The sequence below is a fragment of the Tursiops truncatus genome, chromosome 12 (genome assembly GCF_011762595.2).
Source record: "Tursiops truncatus isolate mTurTru1 chromosome 12, mTurTru1.mat.Y, whole genome shotgun sequence".
NCBI lineage: Eukaryota > Metazoa > Chordata > Mammalia > Artiodactyla > Delphinidae > Tursiops > Tursiops truncatus.
The window spans coordinates 75,650,519-75,666,900 of NC_047045.1; the positions used below are offsets into that span (position 1 = coordinate 75,650,519).

The 16,382-nt window shown below is 40.8% G+C and overlaps 1 protein-coding gene across 3 annotated transcripts in view; it reads right to left on the minus strand.

The window, feature by feature from the left end:
* SYNE1 (spectrin repeat containing nuclear envelope protein 1) overlaps positions 1–16,382 on the minus strand; it is a 457,027-nt gene that overhangs the window by 110,954 nt on the left and 329,691 nt on the right. For all 3 annotated transcript variants that reach the window (XM_073789748.1, XM_033867854.2, XM_033867855.2), the window contains 11 exons: positions 16,196–16,297; positions 11,603–11,722; positions 9,844–10,044; positions 7,402–7,575; positions 6,245–6,376; positions 5,600–5,796; positions 4,175–4,307; positions 3,618–3,800; positions 2,075–2,224; positions 1,293–1,469; positions 698–853 (listed from right to left, as the gene is read on the minus strand). In XM_073789748.1, the coding sequence (XP_073645849.1) occupies positions 698–853; positions 1,293–1,469; positions 2,075–2,224; positions 3,618–3,800; positions 4,175–4,307; positions 5,600–5,796; positions 6,245–6,376; positions 7,402–7,575; positions 9,844–10,044; positions 11,603–11,722; positions 16,196–16,297 (1,725 nt within the window). The remainder of the gene's footprint in view (positions 1–697; positions 854–1,292; positions 1,470–2,074; positions 2,225–3,617; positions 3,801–4,174; positions 4,308–5,599; positions 5,797–6,244; positions 6,377–7,401; positions 7,576–9,843; positions 10,045–11,602; positions 11,723–16,195; positions 16,298–16,382) is intronic.

Consider the following 16,382-nt stretch of genomic DNA (forward strand, 5'->3'; position numbering starts at 1 on the left):
AAAAACAACAACAACAACAAACACAGTATGGTACTGGCATAATGATAGACATATAGATCAATGGAATGGAACTTAGCTTCCAGAAATAAACTCATGCATTTACAGTCAATTAAGAAAGAAAATGACATGATGTCTGGGATTCACTGTAAAATCTTTACAAAGAAAAGAAATAATGCAGGCAAGTATGTCAAAATCTTGATCATTATTAAATCTGATGATCAGTATAGAAGGATTCTCTACGTGCAAGTTATCTGAAAACTCATAAATTCAAATTTATAAAAACAGGTGAGGGCTTCCCTGGTGGCGCAATGGTTGAGAGTCTGCCTACCGATGCAGGGGACACGGGTTCATGCCCCCGCCTGGGAAGATCCCACATGCCGTGGAGCGGCTGGGCCCGTGAGCCATGGCCGCTGCGCCTGTGCGTCCGGAGCCTGTGCTCCGCAACGGGAGAGGCCACAACAGTGAGAGGCCCGTGTACCACACACACACAAAAAAAACCAAAAAACAAACAAACAAAAAAAACAGGTGAAAAAAACCTCACAGTTAGAAAAACTCTATAAATCACATAATCAGAGAAATTTGTTACCAAATGCAGCATTTTTCCATACTGAATCCTCAATTCTCAGGACCCACAAATTTCTTCGGTGTACACAGTGAAATTGTGTAGCGGCACCTGTCAGCCACCTGGACCAGTTACCTGACAGTCCTTCAGCGCGTTCTGAACTGAAGCCTGATCTCCAATTCGCTCTTGTTGCTTTAGTCTCTTTTCCTGGGTTTCAAACCAAGTTTTCAGACATTGTACGTTATTTTCATATTCTGACCACGATTCCAATAAGCCTTCCAACAGCTGGATCTGAACAAACATAATGAAATGAAATTTGCAATTTTATTTTAGAATCAAATTACTGGCAGGTCACTATTTCCTCCAGATTAAGAATTCTTAAAAGACAGTCCATTGTATATATGATTAAAAATGAATGTTAAAAAGTATAAATCAATGACCATTACTGGTAAACAAGTAAAGAACTTAAGTCAACCTGAGGCAAAGGAAAAAGATATTAAGAGGCATCTTTAATAAACGAAAACAATATGAAATATTCAAAGAGCAGTGGGTACATAGACAAAATAATGAACAGGGCTGAAGAACTGTTAGAACCTTCAGAGGCCGGTCTCTTCGGAAGCAGTTGTGTGCCCAGTGTAGCCATACTATTCGTGGGATGAGTTTTCTTTACAGAGTGTACCTGTTCTTGGCGTTTTCATGAAACATGGACAGCAGAGAGCCCTTGGCTCACCTTCTCAGTGACGAGACCCTGCAGGATTTGCCAGCTTTTATTCATTGCTCCAAGTTGCTCAGCAAAATCAGTCTTATCGCTGCGTTTACTTTCCACGTCCTGACTACTGATTTGTAGCACAGACTGGTTCACAAAATCGACAGTCAGCTGTTTACAGTTAATGTCGATCTTAAAACCCTAACAAGGGAAAGGCGAAAATAAGAAAACAAGCTTATATGTATAAATGTCTTATATTTTACCAGGAGTTGGAAAGCCTTAAGTAACCTTAAGATTAATATTATCACTTGTGTGATTGAGTCCAAATGGCACAATCGGTATGTATTAATATAACCCATTATCTTCAGAAGTTGAATATATATAATATATGAATATACTGAATATATATTGAATTCATACACTTTGAATGTATAAATATATTGAATTTGAGTTTGTAAAGATGTGAATTTATAGATATATTGAATATACTTTTTTTTAGGTAGGAAAGTAGAACTGGGCAAATTGTATAATCTCACTATAAAATGTTTACAAATTATAGTATCTATTTTTATGATTTCTTAAAATGACACAAAATCTTATTCAAAATTATTCCTAATACTGGACAACTTTCCTATGCCTATAACTAGGGAAGCAGTTTTCTTACTATAGTAGACCTATCCGGTCACTATATATGAAACATATACTTTCAGACCTGATTTCCATAACTTGAGTTTTTGAGTTTCTTCAAATAAAACAGTCCTAAAGTATGTAAAGCTAAAAACAAACAAACAAAAATGTTTAATTACCTTATATTTCTGAAGGTATTCATGAATTGCCTTGTAACCGATGGAGTTTTTAATACTCTCTTCATCCATTTGAATAACATTTTCCATGAGAGAAATCCAAGCCATGACTTCAGAAATGGCACGGCGAGAAGGCAGCTTATCCATTTGCAGCTGCCCATGTCAGATAGAAGAAGTCGCAAGTGTTAAAATTCAAACTCGATTCCTGTTAACCTAAAACTCTATTAATTCCTACTAAAGTACCAACAGAGGTAACACTTCTTAATGACATTTTTGGATCTTAACCTTGTTAGAAGCTTGAAATTACACATCAGGCAAACACTGAACATTAATGGTCCTCTTATGTTCACTTGACATTGAATACTATAAACATTGCATAAACACTACCTAATTAATCAAAACACCAGCAGGACGAAAATATTATTCTTATTTTATAGCTAGTTTTATGAGTATAAAAAAACGTAACTACAAAACATTCAACAGATGTATTTTATTAATTATCTTGTAAAATCTCTGTCTATTATGACTCAGGAATGTTACCACAACACTACAAACTATCATTTTCTAGATTTTTGGCGCTCTCATATTTATTCCAAAGAGCATAGCCAATTTCCTCAGTCTTTCACTAAAACATACTTAGAATCCTGAATCTTCCTTAACATATCATACATTTATGCAAATGCTTGTAATGACTGAGAGGAACAAAAGCAATCATTTAAAATATTTATGGACTGCTATGTGGGCAGAAAGAGATACAAGTTAATGTGAGATGTTTCCTGCCCTCTAGAAATGTACAGCTGCTGATTAGAAGGGATAAGACATTTATATGAAACACATCTTTACACCTTGTACACAGTGATGAATGCCCCAGAGAGATAAAGATAAAATATCTGGGAGTTCAGGGGAGAGAAGCATAATTTCCAGATAAGAGAGCTACTTCTCTTCCCCTACTTGTTGAATGTCAGCTCTATTGTAGGTAAGGTTATAGGTCTTTTACATATATTATTATTATTATTAAATCTTCATAACTACCCACTTTATGAGACAGGTATAGTTACCCATATTTTATTTATGAGAAAACAAAGAATTTAAACAGACAAGGACAGACAAGGATTCTAAAACACACACACACACATGATAAAGAAGCTCTTGGAAGACAGGATTTATAGATAGGGCATTTGTAGAACTGTTCACTTTTTTTTTTTTTAATTAGAGTATAGTTGATTTACAATGTTGTGTTACTTTCTGTTGAACAGCAAAGTGACTCAGTTGTACATATACATATATCCACTCTTTTTTAGATTCTTTTCCCATATAGGTCATTACAGAGTACTGAGTAGAATTTCCTGTGCTATACAGTAGGTCCTTATTAGTTATCTATTTTATATATAATAGTGTTAATATGCAATACAATGGAAGACATAAAAGACGAGATGTCCAAGACAAAGCTGATTTAAGTTTGTGAGCAAAAGCAGATCAATGTACTTTTCCATCTAATACTGCTTACACCAATTACGACCAATTAAACCGATGATTATTTCTGTACCTGGTGGAGCTTTTCCTGTACGGTTGGAATATTTGTCAGCAGATCAGTCCACTGGCCATCAATGTGTGACAGCTCAGAACGCAGGGCAGCTGTGTCCACTTTCTTTAGTCTAAGAAGCTGATTTCCAGTGCTCAGAACAGACGATTTCAAGGTAGATTTGGCATCCACCTCTTTGGAAAACTCCTAAAAGAAGCAGCAATGTTCAAATCAGGATTGAGTAGCCAGACCCTTCATTTAAGAAAAGAGACTACCTTATTACATAAACAAGTTTTCTTTACATCTTGAAGGGGAGTGGTGATATTAAACACTCTGGAGGAAAACAAAAGCAACGCATCCTTGCCCCAAATGAAGGCCAACATTACTTAAACACTACTTTAAAGAGGCAATGTTGAACCCTACTATTCTGCATAATTATTGAACACACAGAGTGAACACTGACAAATTCTCTATAGCTTGATTTCCTAAGTACATCCATTGACAACTGATGCCCTTTTCACCTGTAAGTCAGGCCTGAAAACAATAAAACTGAATCAAATGCTTTAGATTCTTGAGCCTACCAGAAAAGCGTTCAGATGATCACGGACCATTTCCAGTTCTTGAGGAACTGTCACAGATTGTTGAGTCCAAAATTCTAGCCTGTCTTTTGCAGACTGTAACCAGTGGGTGAGATCTGCAGATTCACTTTGATATCTGTAAGGACAGTAATAAGCGTATTAAGTAAACATCCAATTCTGACTTTGTGCTAACCCATGTTAGTCACCAATGCTAATTTTAAAAGGAGACACAGGGCTTCCCTGGTGGCGCAGTGGTTGAGAGTCCGCCTGCCGATGCAGGGGACACGGGTTCGTGCCCCGGTCCGGGAAGATCCCACATGCCGCAGAGCGGCTGGGCCCGTGAGCCATGGCCGCTGAGCCTGCGCGTCCGGAGCCTGCGCTCCACAACGGGAGAGGCCACAGCAGTGAGAGGCCCGCATACCGCAAAAAAAAAAAAGGAGACACAACAGATTTGGGAGAATAATGCCCTGGGTTGACACTCTCAAATTCCCTTCTCTTAATATTCATACCTTAAGCAAGTCAGTCTCTCTGAGTTTCAGTTTTCCCATCTCTAAGTTGCAAATAAAAATATCTTTCTCCTACTCCTTCACATTGAGGCTATTTAGAAAATATTTCATGATTGGGCTTCCCAGGTGGCACAGTGGTTAAGAATCTGCTTGTCAATGCAGGGGACACAGGTTCGAGCCCTAGTCTGGGAAGATCCCACGTGCTGCGGAGCAACTAAGCTTGTGTGCCACAACTACTGAGCCTGTGCTCTAGAGCCTGCGAGCCACAACTACTGAGCTCACGTGCCACAATTACTGAAGCCTGTGCACCCTAGAGCCCATGCTCTGCAACAAGGGAAGCCACCGCAGTGAGAAGCCTGCACACCACAATGAAGAGTAGTCCCCGCTCACCACAATTAGAGAAAGCCCGCGCACAGCAACAAAGACCCAACGCAGCCAAAAATAAACAAACAAAATAAATAAATAAATATTTTAAACAAGAAAATTACTACATGATTGTTATTCAAAGTTCTTAGAAATAAAGGTGGCATAAAAATAAGGATTTCACTATGTAAAATCAACCCCCCACCTCTCTTGAATACCTCCCATTGCCCTCAAGAAAACCTTTACCTTCTCAAAACAAACTTTCTCTTCTTTCTCTCCTTCTAGATATACTTGACCACCCATGTACAGTCAGTAGGCAGGGGAGACACCAGCTCAAAGGTAAGAGGTATTGCATAATGCCTGCCCCCCGCCACATTTTTAAGTACATGTTTATACAATTATACAAGAATCCAGCTGGAAGGTTTGTGCTTGTCTTTATTTTCCAAACTCTGTGATAAGTTCCTAGAGGGATCACATCTTCGTCAACTCAGGTACCCAACAGCCTTATAAATACCCTGCAGCACTAATGTAAAAATCTGCAAAAGAGTCACTGTATTACCTGGTCCAGTGTTTCAATATTGTTTCCAATCTGTGAAGTTCCTTAGACACTTTGTTGGTGTCATTTAACCAGTGTTCTCCAAGTTGATTTAGCTGGCTTTCTAGATCTGAGCAGCTAACGGATATCAGAAGTCGTTTCCCATCATCTAGTACCTGATATAATTTGGGCTGGTATTCATTAAGGCTGGATTTCAAATGCTAAAATGATTGAAAACACTGGGTCAAAAGTTGAGATAATGCAATTTTTCTCCCCTAAAGATGGTAAGTTCTCCATAATGTTCCCATTACCTTTTAGTCAAATTTCAACTATTGGCACCCAAGTTTCATTAGAAGCTTCGAGACTTTTCATCTATATCTAAGAATATAACTTTAGGTGCACTTAAAACAGTCAAAGTATAATTATTTCAAGAATAGTGGGACGCCAACACAAAGTACAAAATACTGCTTGGTGGAGGCTAAGTTTTCAAAAGGGGCTTTCATTAAAAAAAAAAAAAAAGACCTTTCTATGTTATATTACGAAACAAATACTTAAAGTACTTAATAAAATATTTGATTGCAAGTTTGTTTAGATGCTGTTAAAACCATGGGAAAGCTTCCAAAGGAACTGTGGCAACTTTTTACACCAAGTTGTCATTTAGATGCTGACCTGGTAGAGTGTTATCCGGTCGATAAGCCTGTCTTCGCTCTCCTCCACCAAACCCACAGTCGGGATGCTGGTCTCCACCACCTCCAGCTGCCTGCTAAGCTCCCGCTGGTTCTCATCCAGATGGGACCATGTCTAGAAACACAGCATCAGTGTGTGAGCTAAACATCCTCATTAAGGAAGAGTAGTCCTCTTCGTGTGCAAATATGCATCTGACAGTCTCTTTAAAGACATGTCGGAGATGCCTGCGTTAGGGGTTTGCTTTGGGAAGCGAAAGATAGATTTGAAGCAAGTCATCAGATGGTGACCTTGAAAAGCACTGTGAACGGGCTTTCACTTTTGCAACTAACTAGCTGTATGACCAGCGCAAGTTACTACGCTTCTCTGACCTCCCTCATTTTCAACATTAAAAAAAATGGAGGTAATAATATCTTGTCCATTGTGAGGATTATATAGAATAACGTATGCAGCACACCTGGAACACAGCAGGCAGCTGAAATTCACAGTCTCATCCTTTACCACAGTGAAAGGGACGGGTGTGTTTACTTTCCAAAGTAAGTGAACTAAGTACATTACATTTGCAAATTTAAAAAACCCACACAGACATTTAAGAAATATGAATATACAGTATAGACATTCTACTAAGGAGAAATACCAAATCACTTATTCTAAGATTATAATTTTTAGGGAATTCCCTGGTGGACCAGTGGTTAGGACTCTGTGCTTCCACTGCAGGGGGCACGGGTTCAATCCCTGGTCGGGGAACTAAGATCCCACAGCTGCACAGCACGGCCAAAAAAAATAAAAGAAAATTATGATTTTTATTCTATTTAAAATCAGAAAATCTTTTTTTAATCATGTGAAGTCTTTTTCAATAATGTATAGCAAAAGTCAGCAGTCTTTCAGTCCGACTATCGAGACCCCAACTATCGTCATGCCCAGTCTGAAACTGGTATTCATCTAGCTGAACTCACAGTAAGGCACAGCCTTTACCTAAATGTGGATAAGAAACACCAGGGGCACAGGCAACACATGATGCTGAGTCTGAGACACCTCCGAGGTCACAGGAGGCAAATCGCAGGAACGAAGGTGTCTTGCCTGAAGGGTCTGCGGTGCAGTAGGGAGTGTGCTGTAGGGGAGGGGCGGCATCAGGGGCTCACCTCGAGAATGTACTCCAACTCCACACCCCTCTTGTGAGCCCCTTTGAGCACAGCCGAAGCCTGCTCCATCAGGTCTGTGTGGAACTGAGTTTCCCGTAGGACCGCAAAGCTGATAACCTTCCTGAAGAGTGTTTCAGTCAAGATCATATGAGACTCCAGGCCCTGAAAGTACTCCTGCAATTTTTCAGATAGAAGGAGGTCAGCAACTCATTCATTTACTACCTTACAATAAAAATTGCTTCAAACCTGGAAGCTGATGGAACTTGGCTAATATATGCGTGATAGTGGTCCTCCCCTGCTGGCCTCCACTTACCCAGGCACTCACCGCTTCCTGCAGAGATGGGGGTGGGGTGGGGTGGGATGGGGGTCCAGCCTCCTAACTGGCCTCTCCTGGCCCCCCACTCAAAGCACCTACACTGTGCTGTGCTGCAGGTACTCTGCCCCCAAAACAGAGCCCTTCAGAGGCGAGCAGCTGCTGAAACACTCGTCCGCCCTCTCCACTCCTCCTGGTACCATCTGGGTGGACACTTGCTTCCTCCACCACAGACACTGGCCTCCTTTGTCCCTGGGACACATGAGAGGCCGCTCCCCACCTTCAGCCTCTGCCTGCCCTCTACCTCCTGCAATGTCCTCACTTGACACATTCACAATTTTTCTTCCTCCAGGGCTGGGCTTGAGCTCTACTCTTTTGTACTTAATACTCATGGCCAAGCACAGCTGGACACACACCAACTGGCATTCATATTTTTAAATTTCCCTCAGAACATACCTACACACAGCAGAACTGCAGGCCTTGCACAACCCTACAAATGTGTTTTAAAATCTTACTTTCTATACATAAAAATCCCCAGAAGATGGGGAGAAGGTTATCCCATTTCCTGTTCCCAGCACCACGGATGAAACTAAAGGACCAGGAATCATTAACATCAGCTAACACTGAGTGTGTACTACGTGCCAGGTGCCCTATGAACACTTCGGCAACCAACTCGTTGAATCCTCCTAACAACCCCTTAAGATAGGTAGTTTTATTTCCCACTTTACAGACTGCGCTACTCAGTCTAATGCAACATGCCCAAGGTCACACAGAGCTCTCCCTCAGAAAATGGTCTGGTCAGGAGAAGCTAGAACCATTATCTTCAACTGACAATTATTATATCATAGAATCTTAAAGCTGGAAGAGAACTTGGAAGTCATTTAGCCCAATGTTCACAGAAAGCTGATATTCCTATTACAACCCCGTCTCCCCCTGACAGCCCTGGATGGACTTCTCATGGCCAGGAGGGGGTCTGTTCAATGGCAGCCTGCTCCTTTTAGAGTTCTTCATCTACTGAGCTTTATTTCTCTGTTATTTATACTCATTGATCCCAGTTTCCCCTCTGGAATAACTCAGGATGATATTTTATTGCTGTGGTCAAAGATTTGAGAAAAACCAGCTGTGAACTTTAAAGCAATGTTTTCAAAGCCAAATGATAAGGCTTTAATAAATCACAAAGTTTTGGACAAAAACCTCTGGGAAAAGTAGCAACAAGCACAATTCTCCACGCCGCCCCCCACCCCCCCCCCCGCAAATCTACCTTCATAAGCCACCAAAGAGCTACGTAATGGTAGAATGATAATCATCTGTAATCTTAGGGAATTTTTAAAGTTTCCTCATAAGAAATTTCCACTATCTGGGAGGTTGAGTCTCTGACCTGGCAAAAATGTTATTTTTGTAATATTACTAATAATGCAATTTGTGTGTGTGTGTGTGTGTGCATTAAACAGGCATTCCTTCACTAAGGAGCAGTGTCTAACCTGAACTTGGTTACGGTACACACTGATGGAACACTCTCAGGCTTCCCAAGTTTGGTTATATAGTAAAAGCACTTGCCGTCCCCAGGAAGAAACTCCTGAGGCCCACGGTAACCCGAGGCGCATGTACTTAAGGACCAGAAGAGCAAAGTGATGCATGTAGCAGACATAAAGCCAGTCCAGAGCTGAGTGGGCAGCTCTGCATTCCCAGAGCAGAGTGGGGAGTTCTCGGCCAGGACAAGGGAGAGCAGAGAGAACACCTAGGACTAGATGAACACATGGGCGTGAGGGATGCAAAGGAAAAGGGCAGAGTGAAGAATGAAGCTGGGCTCCTTTGAAGAGAGTCCCTGGGTTTCCTGTCCACTGCAGTTTACGAAGGAGAAAGCATGGCTGACTGATCATTAAAATTACTGGTATGGTTGGTATTCTTTGTTCACTTACAGAATTATAGGAATATATACTCTCTAATTTTTCTGTGCTATTGAGTGCCAGTGGGCTTGAATATACATTTGTGGACCATTTTAAAGAGTAACTTATATGAGTAGAAACTCATAAACGATTGATAATGTTAGGTTTTACTAAATATATGTCAGTGAGTGAGAATGTGCTTTCAAAACTACATTTTCTTTCTCTCTGTTTTTTTTTTTTTACCTTATGTTTGTCAAGTAGTTGTTGGATGTCTTCTTTGGAAGACACGATAATTTTCTGGTCTCCTGCCATCTTCTCGCGTCCGGTCTCCAGCAGGTCAGCCAGATCTTGCAGGGCCCTTTCATACTGACCCTTCAGTGCAAGATTCTGGTTCAGACCGCCCCGCCGGGAGCCAGTGGTCATCATCAGCTCATCGTACATGTCCTAAGAAACAGACAGATACTCACGCTCAATTCAAACCTACCTCTTCATGAGGTACGTTTAACACCTGTGCTCACAGGATGTCAATAGTTTCCGTGGGGTTAAAACGCTGAAAAATTGTTCTTGTGGCTGAGGGAAATGTCATAGAAAATGTAGTTTCAAGTTTTATCATGCTCTCAAATTTTCTAATTTTAGAGTAACTGAATAGAGCATCCTCAACATTTGGTCTGCTAAGTAATAATCAGATTTGGGACTATTCCTTAAATAAAGAGCTACAGAAACAGAGGAGTTTAATGTGAGCAGAAAGCCTTTAAAACTTAAAAAGGCAATGTTTTTGCCAAATGTGGTGGGGTAAATAAATAACTATTTAAGCAGGAAAGACATTTTAGCAGACGATGATACACCAAATACAAAATTTATTTGAGCCATATGGACCTGATTAACGTATCATATTAAGGTTTAGCAGGCCAAAATGCCTCAATCTGGAAAAGTTCAACTTTAATGCCTATTTACAGCTATGACGCTTGACTCTTACACCTGACATTTAAGTACTGTCGGAAAACTGTCTAAAAAGGACAGAGTCGGGGCCATGGGCTCATCACATGATGAAATGTTAGATAATGGAATGAGATAGTTGAAATAAAAATGTTCTTTTTAAAATAAGAGGTATTTTATTTTCTCAAAAGTAAGAACTTGTGACCCTGTATTGGACTCATACTATTAATCCCTCAATGGTTCTGCAATAAGGCGTGTGTGCAGAGAAAACCTGACACACGCACATATTTTTTCTTAATATAACTTAACTGTGTTGCCTTTCAGATGCTACACTTTGCTGGTTTACTATCCCAGTATCTTCCTACCAACCTGAGATCAGATTCTTGCCTAAGTGCCAGATTTAGAAAAACACTAATCCAAAGTGTTAATTCTCTACTCCTGAAAGATGCCAGGGAGTCTGTTTGGATTTCAGCTACCTTTAATTTTTTGTTGTTGTTCTGGAATTAAAACAATGTCTGTTTTCCATTCAAACATGTATGAAATATAAACTAAATTTTGAACTTGAGAAAATACACTTTCTAAAAGTATTAGCTTAAGTATTTTTTCCTTAAAATTTTTTTGGGTGTAGTACAATACAGGGTAGATAGCCTTTTTTTAACTTTTCTAGGTAGGATTGCCAGTTATTAGATTTTCTACAGTAGAAAATAATATGCCACAACTGAACTATGCTATAATGCTTAGCCATCGGAATAATAATAATGTCAGAAAAATCTTCAAAGCATGAGAATACAAGAAAAGAGAAGAGCTAAAAAATTGGACACAAGGGTCCTCCAACAAATGCACACAGACCGCCCTGCAGTAAATCTCAAAATATGTCGATTTATTTTATTGTACTAAATACGATAGAAGTTTCAGAAAATGTTCTAAGAGTTACTTGGAAGAAAAATTGGGCCTAAATGACATGAATTTTATAGAGAAAGCCTGAAAAAATAGAGAAAATAATGTTTTCTTGCCTTCCAGTTAGGATGTACCATTGAAGCTGAATGCCATTGGAAGAAAACGGTACCTGGAGTTTGGAGAGTTCTTGCACCCAAGGCTGCTCAATCTGCAGCTTGTCACCACGCCTCTTCAACTCAGTGATTCCCGCATCCAATTCCTTTAGCCCATCTTCAGCCTGCTGTATTGCCTATATAAGATTGATGACATTTTATTAAAACTCCCATAAGCAATTTGCCATGCAAAGTATGATTATCGTGTCTCCTTATTTGCTCCTCTCTTCTCCACCTAAAACATTTGCCATGCAACATAAAAATGATGGTCCCCTATTAAACAGAAAAGTGAAGAAGGCCCTTTATTATACTACAGATCAGATATTTTAAAGGTAAGGAGGTTGGGGCTTCCCTGGTGGCACAGTGGTTGAGAATCTGCCTGCTAATGCAGGGGACACGGGTTCGAGCCCTGGTCTCAGAAGATCCCACATGCCGCGGAGCTACTAAGCCTGTGAGCCACAACTACTGAGCCTGCGTGTCTGGAGCCTGTGCTCCGCAACGGGAGAGGCCACAACAGTGAGAGGCCCGCGCACCGTGATGAAGAGTGGCCCCCGCTTGCCACAACTAGAGAACGCCCTCGCACAGAAACGAAGACCCAACACAGCAAAAATTAATTAATTAATTAATAAACTCCTACCCCCAACATCTTCTAAAAAAATAAATTAAAAAAAAAAAAGGTAAGGAGGTTGGAAGGGCTTAGCCTGGAGGGTTGGGAGAACAATGGCTTCCTTGAACAAATAAGGGAAATGGTGAATAGCACCCTGAAGAAGAAGCATGATTTTAGGACGTCTTTAGAAAAAGGTATTTGCCTAGATGTTCTAGGGGATCGTGTTCTGGTTTTCTGAAATGCAGTTTTGAGCATCTTTGAAGCGAGATGCAGCGAGGGAAGAGGAAACTATGCTACAGCCAGAGAGAGCTTGCTCCATTGTGAAATGGGAGGGCAGGCGATCAGGTATGAAAGTGACAGCTAGCGCTGAGCCTTGCCTTCCCAGGGTGAGGTCTACAGAAGCAGGACAAGGCATCAACCTGGCCTTCAAGGAGCTTCCAGTCTGCTTAGGAAGCCTGAGTAAACAGAAGAAAAGGAAACAAGGCTGAATACAGCTATGTACTAAGCTTGCTGCAGCTCATCCCTGTTAGAGGACTTCGGAGCAGGGAGACACCAGTGAATCCTGGAGCAGTCGAGGAAGGCTTTCGGAATAAAAGCAACCTCAGCTGCCCTGATGAAAAGAACATGGACTCCACATGGCAGATGAAACACACGTGTCTTATTTTCTCTCTCCTGAGTCCCCACTAAAACCACTGCCAATATTTTGTTTGCTTGTTTTCTGGGGTGTTTTTCCTTCATAAATCTACAAGGGCAAAGAAATAGGAAAGAGGGCAATACCAACAAAATTTTGCCAGCTGAAAATCAGAAGGATACACGGGAATTGACTTAGGAAAGCTGAGAAAGCTGGATCCTAAGCTAGCAGGGCTTCTTTATCACCGAATTAAAGCAACAGGAATCTCTGGAACCCTGGGCAACATGGGGCGGGTGCTAAATAAGGAGGGTTGGTGGAAAGCTGCTTAAAGAGCGCCTCGATTCCCAGATCCCCTTCCTCATTCCACACTGGCTCTTCCCTTCCTTGGCGAAAGGCTGAAAGTTCATTTTCTGGAGAAGGTAAAACAGATGTCTCTGGACTGAGGGGCACCAGGCACAGTTGTGGGCTCGAGTCCTTGACTGAAAACAAGGGGATAAAGTGACAACACCCACTGAATGCTGAATGTGGATCCCCTACGTCTCCTAGAGTGCTGAAGCCTTGTTTCTACTCTCCAGACAGAAGGGGGTGGGCGGGAGAATATGAAAAGACCAACAGAAAAGACCTAAAAAATCTGACACAAGGATTCTCCAATAGCCCACACAGATCATCCTTCCATAAACCTCAAAACTGTCAAGCCCCAGCCATTCATGAAGTTCCCATTCAGTCTCTCATCCTAGATGCGAAGAGACAACAAAGCATTTCCATATAGCTGAGAAAAGCCTCTAACATGAAAGACGGAGACCAAAACAGGCCAACAAATTAAAAGCAACCTGGAGGGGAACAGACGATACAGGAAAAACCAACAAATAAAAACTCCCCCCAAGTCCCCCCAAAACCCTTTCAACCCCCAAATCACTAATATACCAGAGAGATTCTAAAAGACAATGCATGTATTTGAAAAAGAACAGGATACTACCCAAAAGCGGATACTACTTCCCAGTCTCTGAGAAGATTAAATGCATGAGAGCAGATATGCAGAAGTCAACAGAAAAGTTTAGAGTTGAAACTGAGGAAGTGTCCAGAAAGCAGAGCAAAAAGACAAAGAGAGACATGTCCCTCGATAAGAAAGTTAGAGGATTGGACCAGAACATCCAGCATCTGCCTAAAAGGAGTTTCAGAAAGGGAGACAGATAAAATAGAGGGATGAAAACTATTTAAATAACTCTTAGAAAATGTTCCAGAATAGAAAGATGAGAGCTGCCAGATCAAAAGAGCCCACTGAGCCCCCAGCCCGCTGGATGAAACAGACCATCCCCAAGGCGTGTCGCTGTGAAATTTCAGAACACTGAGGCCTTCGGGAATTAGAACAATTTTCAATTCCTCAAGCCAACACTGGAAGCTAGAAAACAATGGAGCAAAAGCCTCCAAACTCTGTGAAGAACTGACCAAGGATTGTATAAAGAGCCTGGCTATGAGCAGTATGTGAGCATATGACTGGAACATTTCCAGACAGGCAAAACATTGAAAACTATATGTAGCACGCATCCTTTCTTAGTAAGGATGTGCACTAAGGAAACAAGGCAGCAATACAGTAAAGAGAAAGACCTGAAGCTCAGGAAAGAGAAGACCCAGCAGAAGGGAGAAGTGAAAGAAATTCTCAGAACGGTAGTAAAGGGAGATTGAAGAAGACAGCTGTGCAACAGGCTTATGGGGCAACAGGTCTGTTCTAGGTCAGAATGACACGACTCCAAAGATGAATATATCCCCATGCTTCTGCTACTGTTACCTCTTTAACCCAAGGAGGGTAGGGATGGGATTAGCACTTTTTGAGTTGCTTTCCATTTATTCAGCGAAATCAGGAGTAATTTATTTTTATCTCTGGGATTTACATTGGTTGTATTGGTCAATAGTCAGTAAAAGTGTTACTTGTGATCATTCGTATCCTAAATTTCACATTAGAAATTCAAGGCAAAGCACTCTTATGGCTGCTCAAATTCTGTTTGGGATTGGGTACATTATAAGCCAAAAATAAAAAATAAAAATAAAAAGGGGTCCTTTCAAGTAGAAGTTATGATGCAGAAGAATGATTTCCAATTTGGGAAGAATGAGGGATCTCTGTTAAAAAACAGATGAAATTAGGGTGCAGAAAGATACATATTCAAATATAATTTTGCAAACTGTTTTAGATGGTCAGAGAGGGAGAGAGATCTAGATATCTCAACCTATAGGGAAGTATTTGAGGTGGTCTGTATTTCAGGTGATTCCCTATGGCCTCTACCCACAGAACCATTAGAGGTCTACTGAAACTAGGGTATGCAATTCTATTAAAGCACACATTTTCATCATTACTTAGTTTACGAAATGGGATGTTCTGTGTAACATCCTTCCCATTGCCTCCCTCCTCCTGAGCTGTCATGTCAAGCACCAGATGCAGGAGTTGGCACTGACACTTATCCTCACCCCCAAACATCCCTAGTGACTTTCCACTGCCAGTGGTCTCCAAGGTACTCACCCAAAAGTACCCAAAAGTGTTTAAGATGATCGATGAGAATGAAACACTGTGTCTTTCCTTTATATACAACCACATGCATTTTTAATTTTCACTTGTGTGTATGCTTTATAACACAGTACCTGCTTATAATTTATAAATAAGTAAATACACATATATTTGTGGTGTGTGCTTATTGTTTTAACCAATGAAGTGCGCAAGCAATAAAGTTGACCACTCGTTTGTAGAACAAAGTCCAAATTCTCTGACATGCAACAGGCTCTATAAGTTGCTTCAAATTTCCTCTTTGAACCCTACTTCCCCTCAATCACCTTTGTTCATTGTTCAGTTCATCTGAATAGGATTACTTGCTTTTCTCCCGAAGTGCCCTGAATGGTCTAACATTTATGCCTTTGTTCTTGCTGTTCTCTTTACTAGAACACCTTTCTTCCCAGTCTCTGTGTGTCCAAACTTCTAAGTCCAGTTCGAATTTCCCTTTACAAAATTTTCCCTAATCCTACCACCGCTGAAGGTAATCTCCCAGCTTCTAAACATCCATAGTGCTTCATGTGTAACGCTACCAGGACGGTCTGACTCCCTGTCGAGTGTCATTGAGGTTCATGTCTAATCTCATGGTTAGGTGGCAAACACCTTCAGGTCAGCATCTGTCACTAACACCTTTTCCTCTCTCACATTTCCTGGTTACACACAGAAGTAAGTGACAGAGTCAATGTAATCTGTAAACCTGGTACTTAAAAACAAAATAGATGACAAACAAAAATGCTACAGTAAGCCATTAATATTCCAAAGAATATGTGGAATTTCATAGTAAATCAGATCTACTCATCGCACTTGCTCTTATGGAAAAAGGCGGCTGTAAATACCTCTATTTGCTCTGCCACAGGCTGTTCAAACACATTTGCCAGTTTCTGCAGAATGATGTATTTGTGGTCAGCCAGTGATGCAAACAGCACCTTCAGATCATTCTAAGGAAGAAAGCAACAGGAGGGCTTAACATGTGTAACAGGAAATTCAAAATGGTTGTAAATATAACACACATTCTTAGAAATA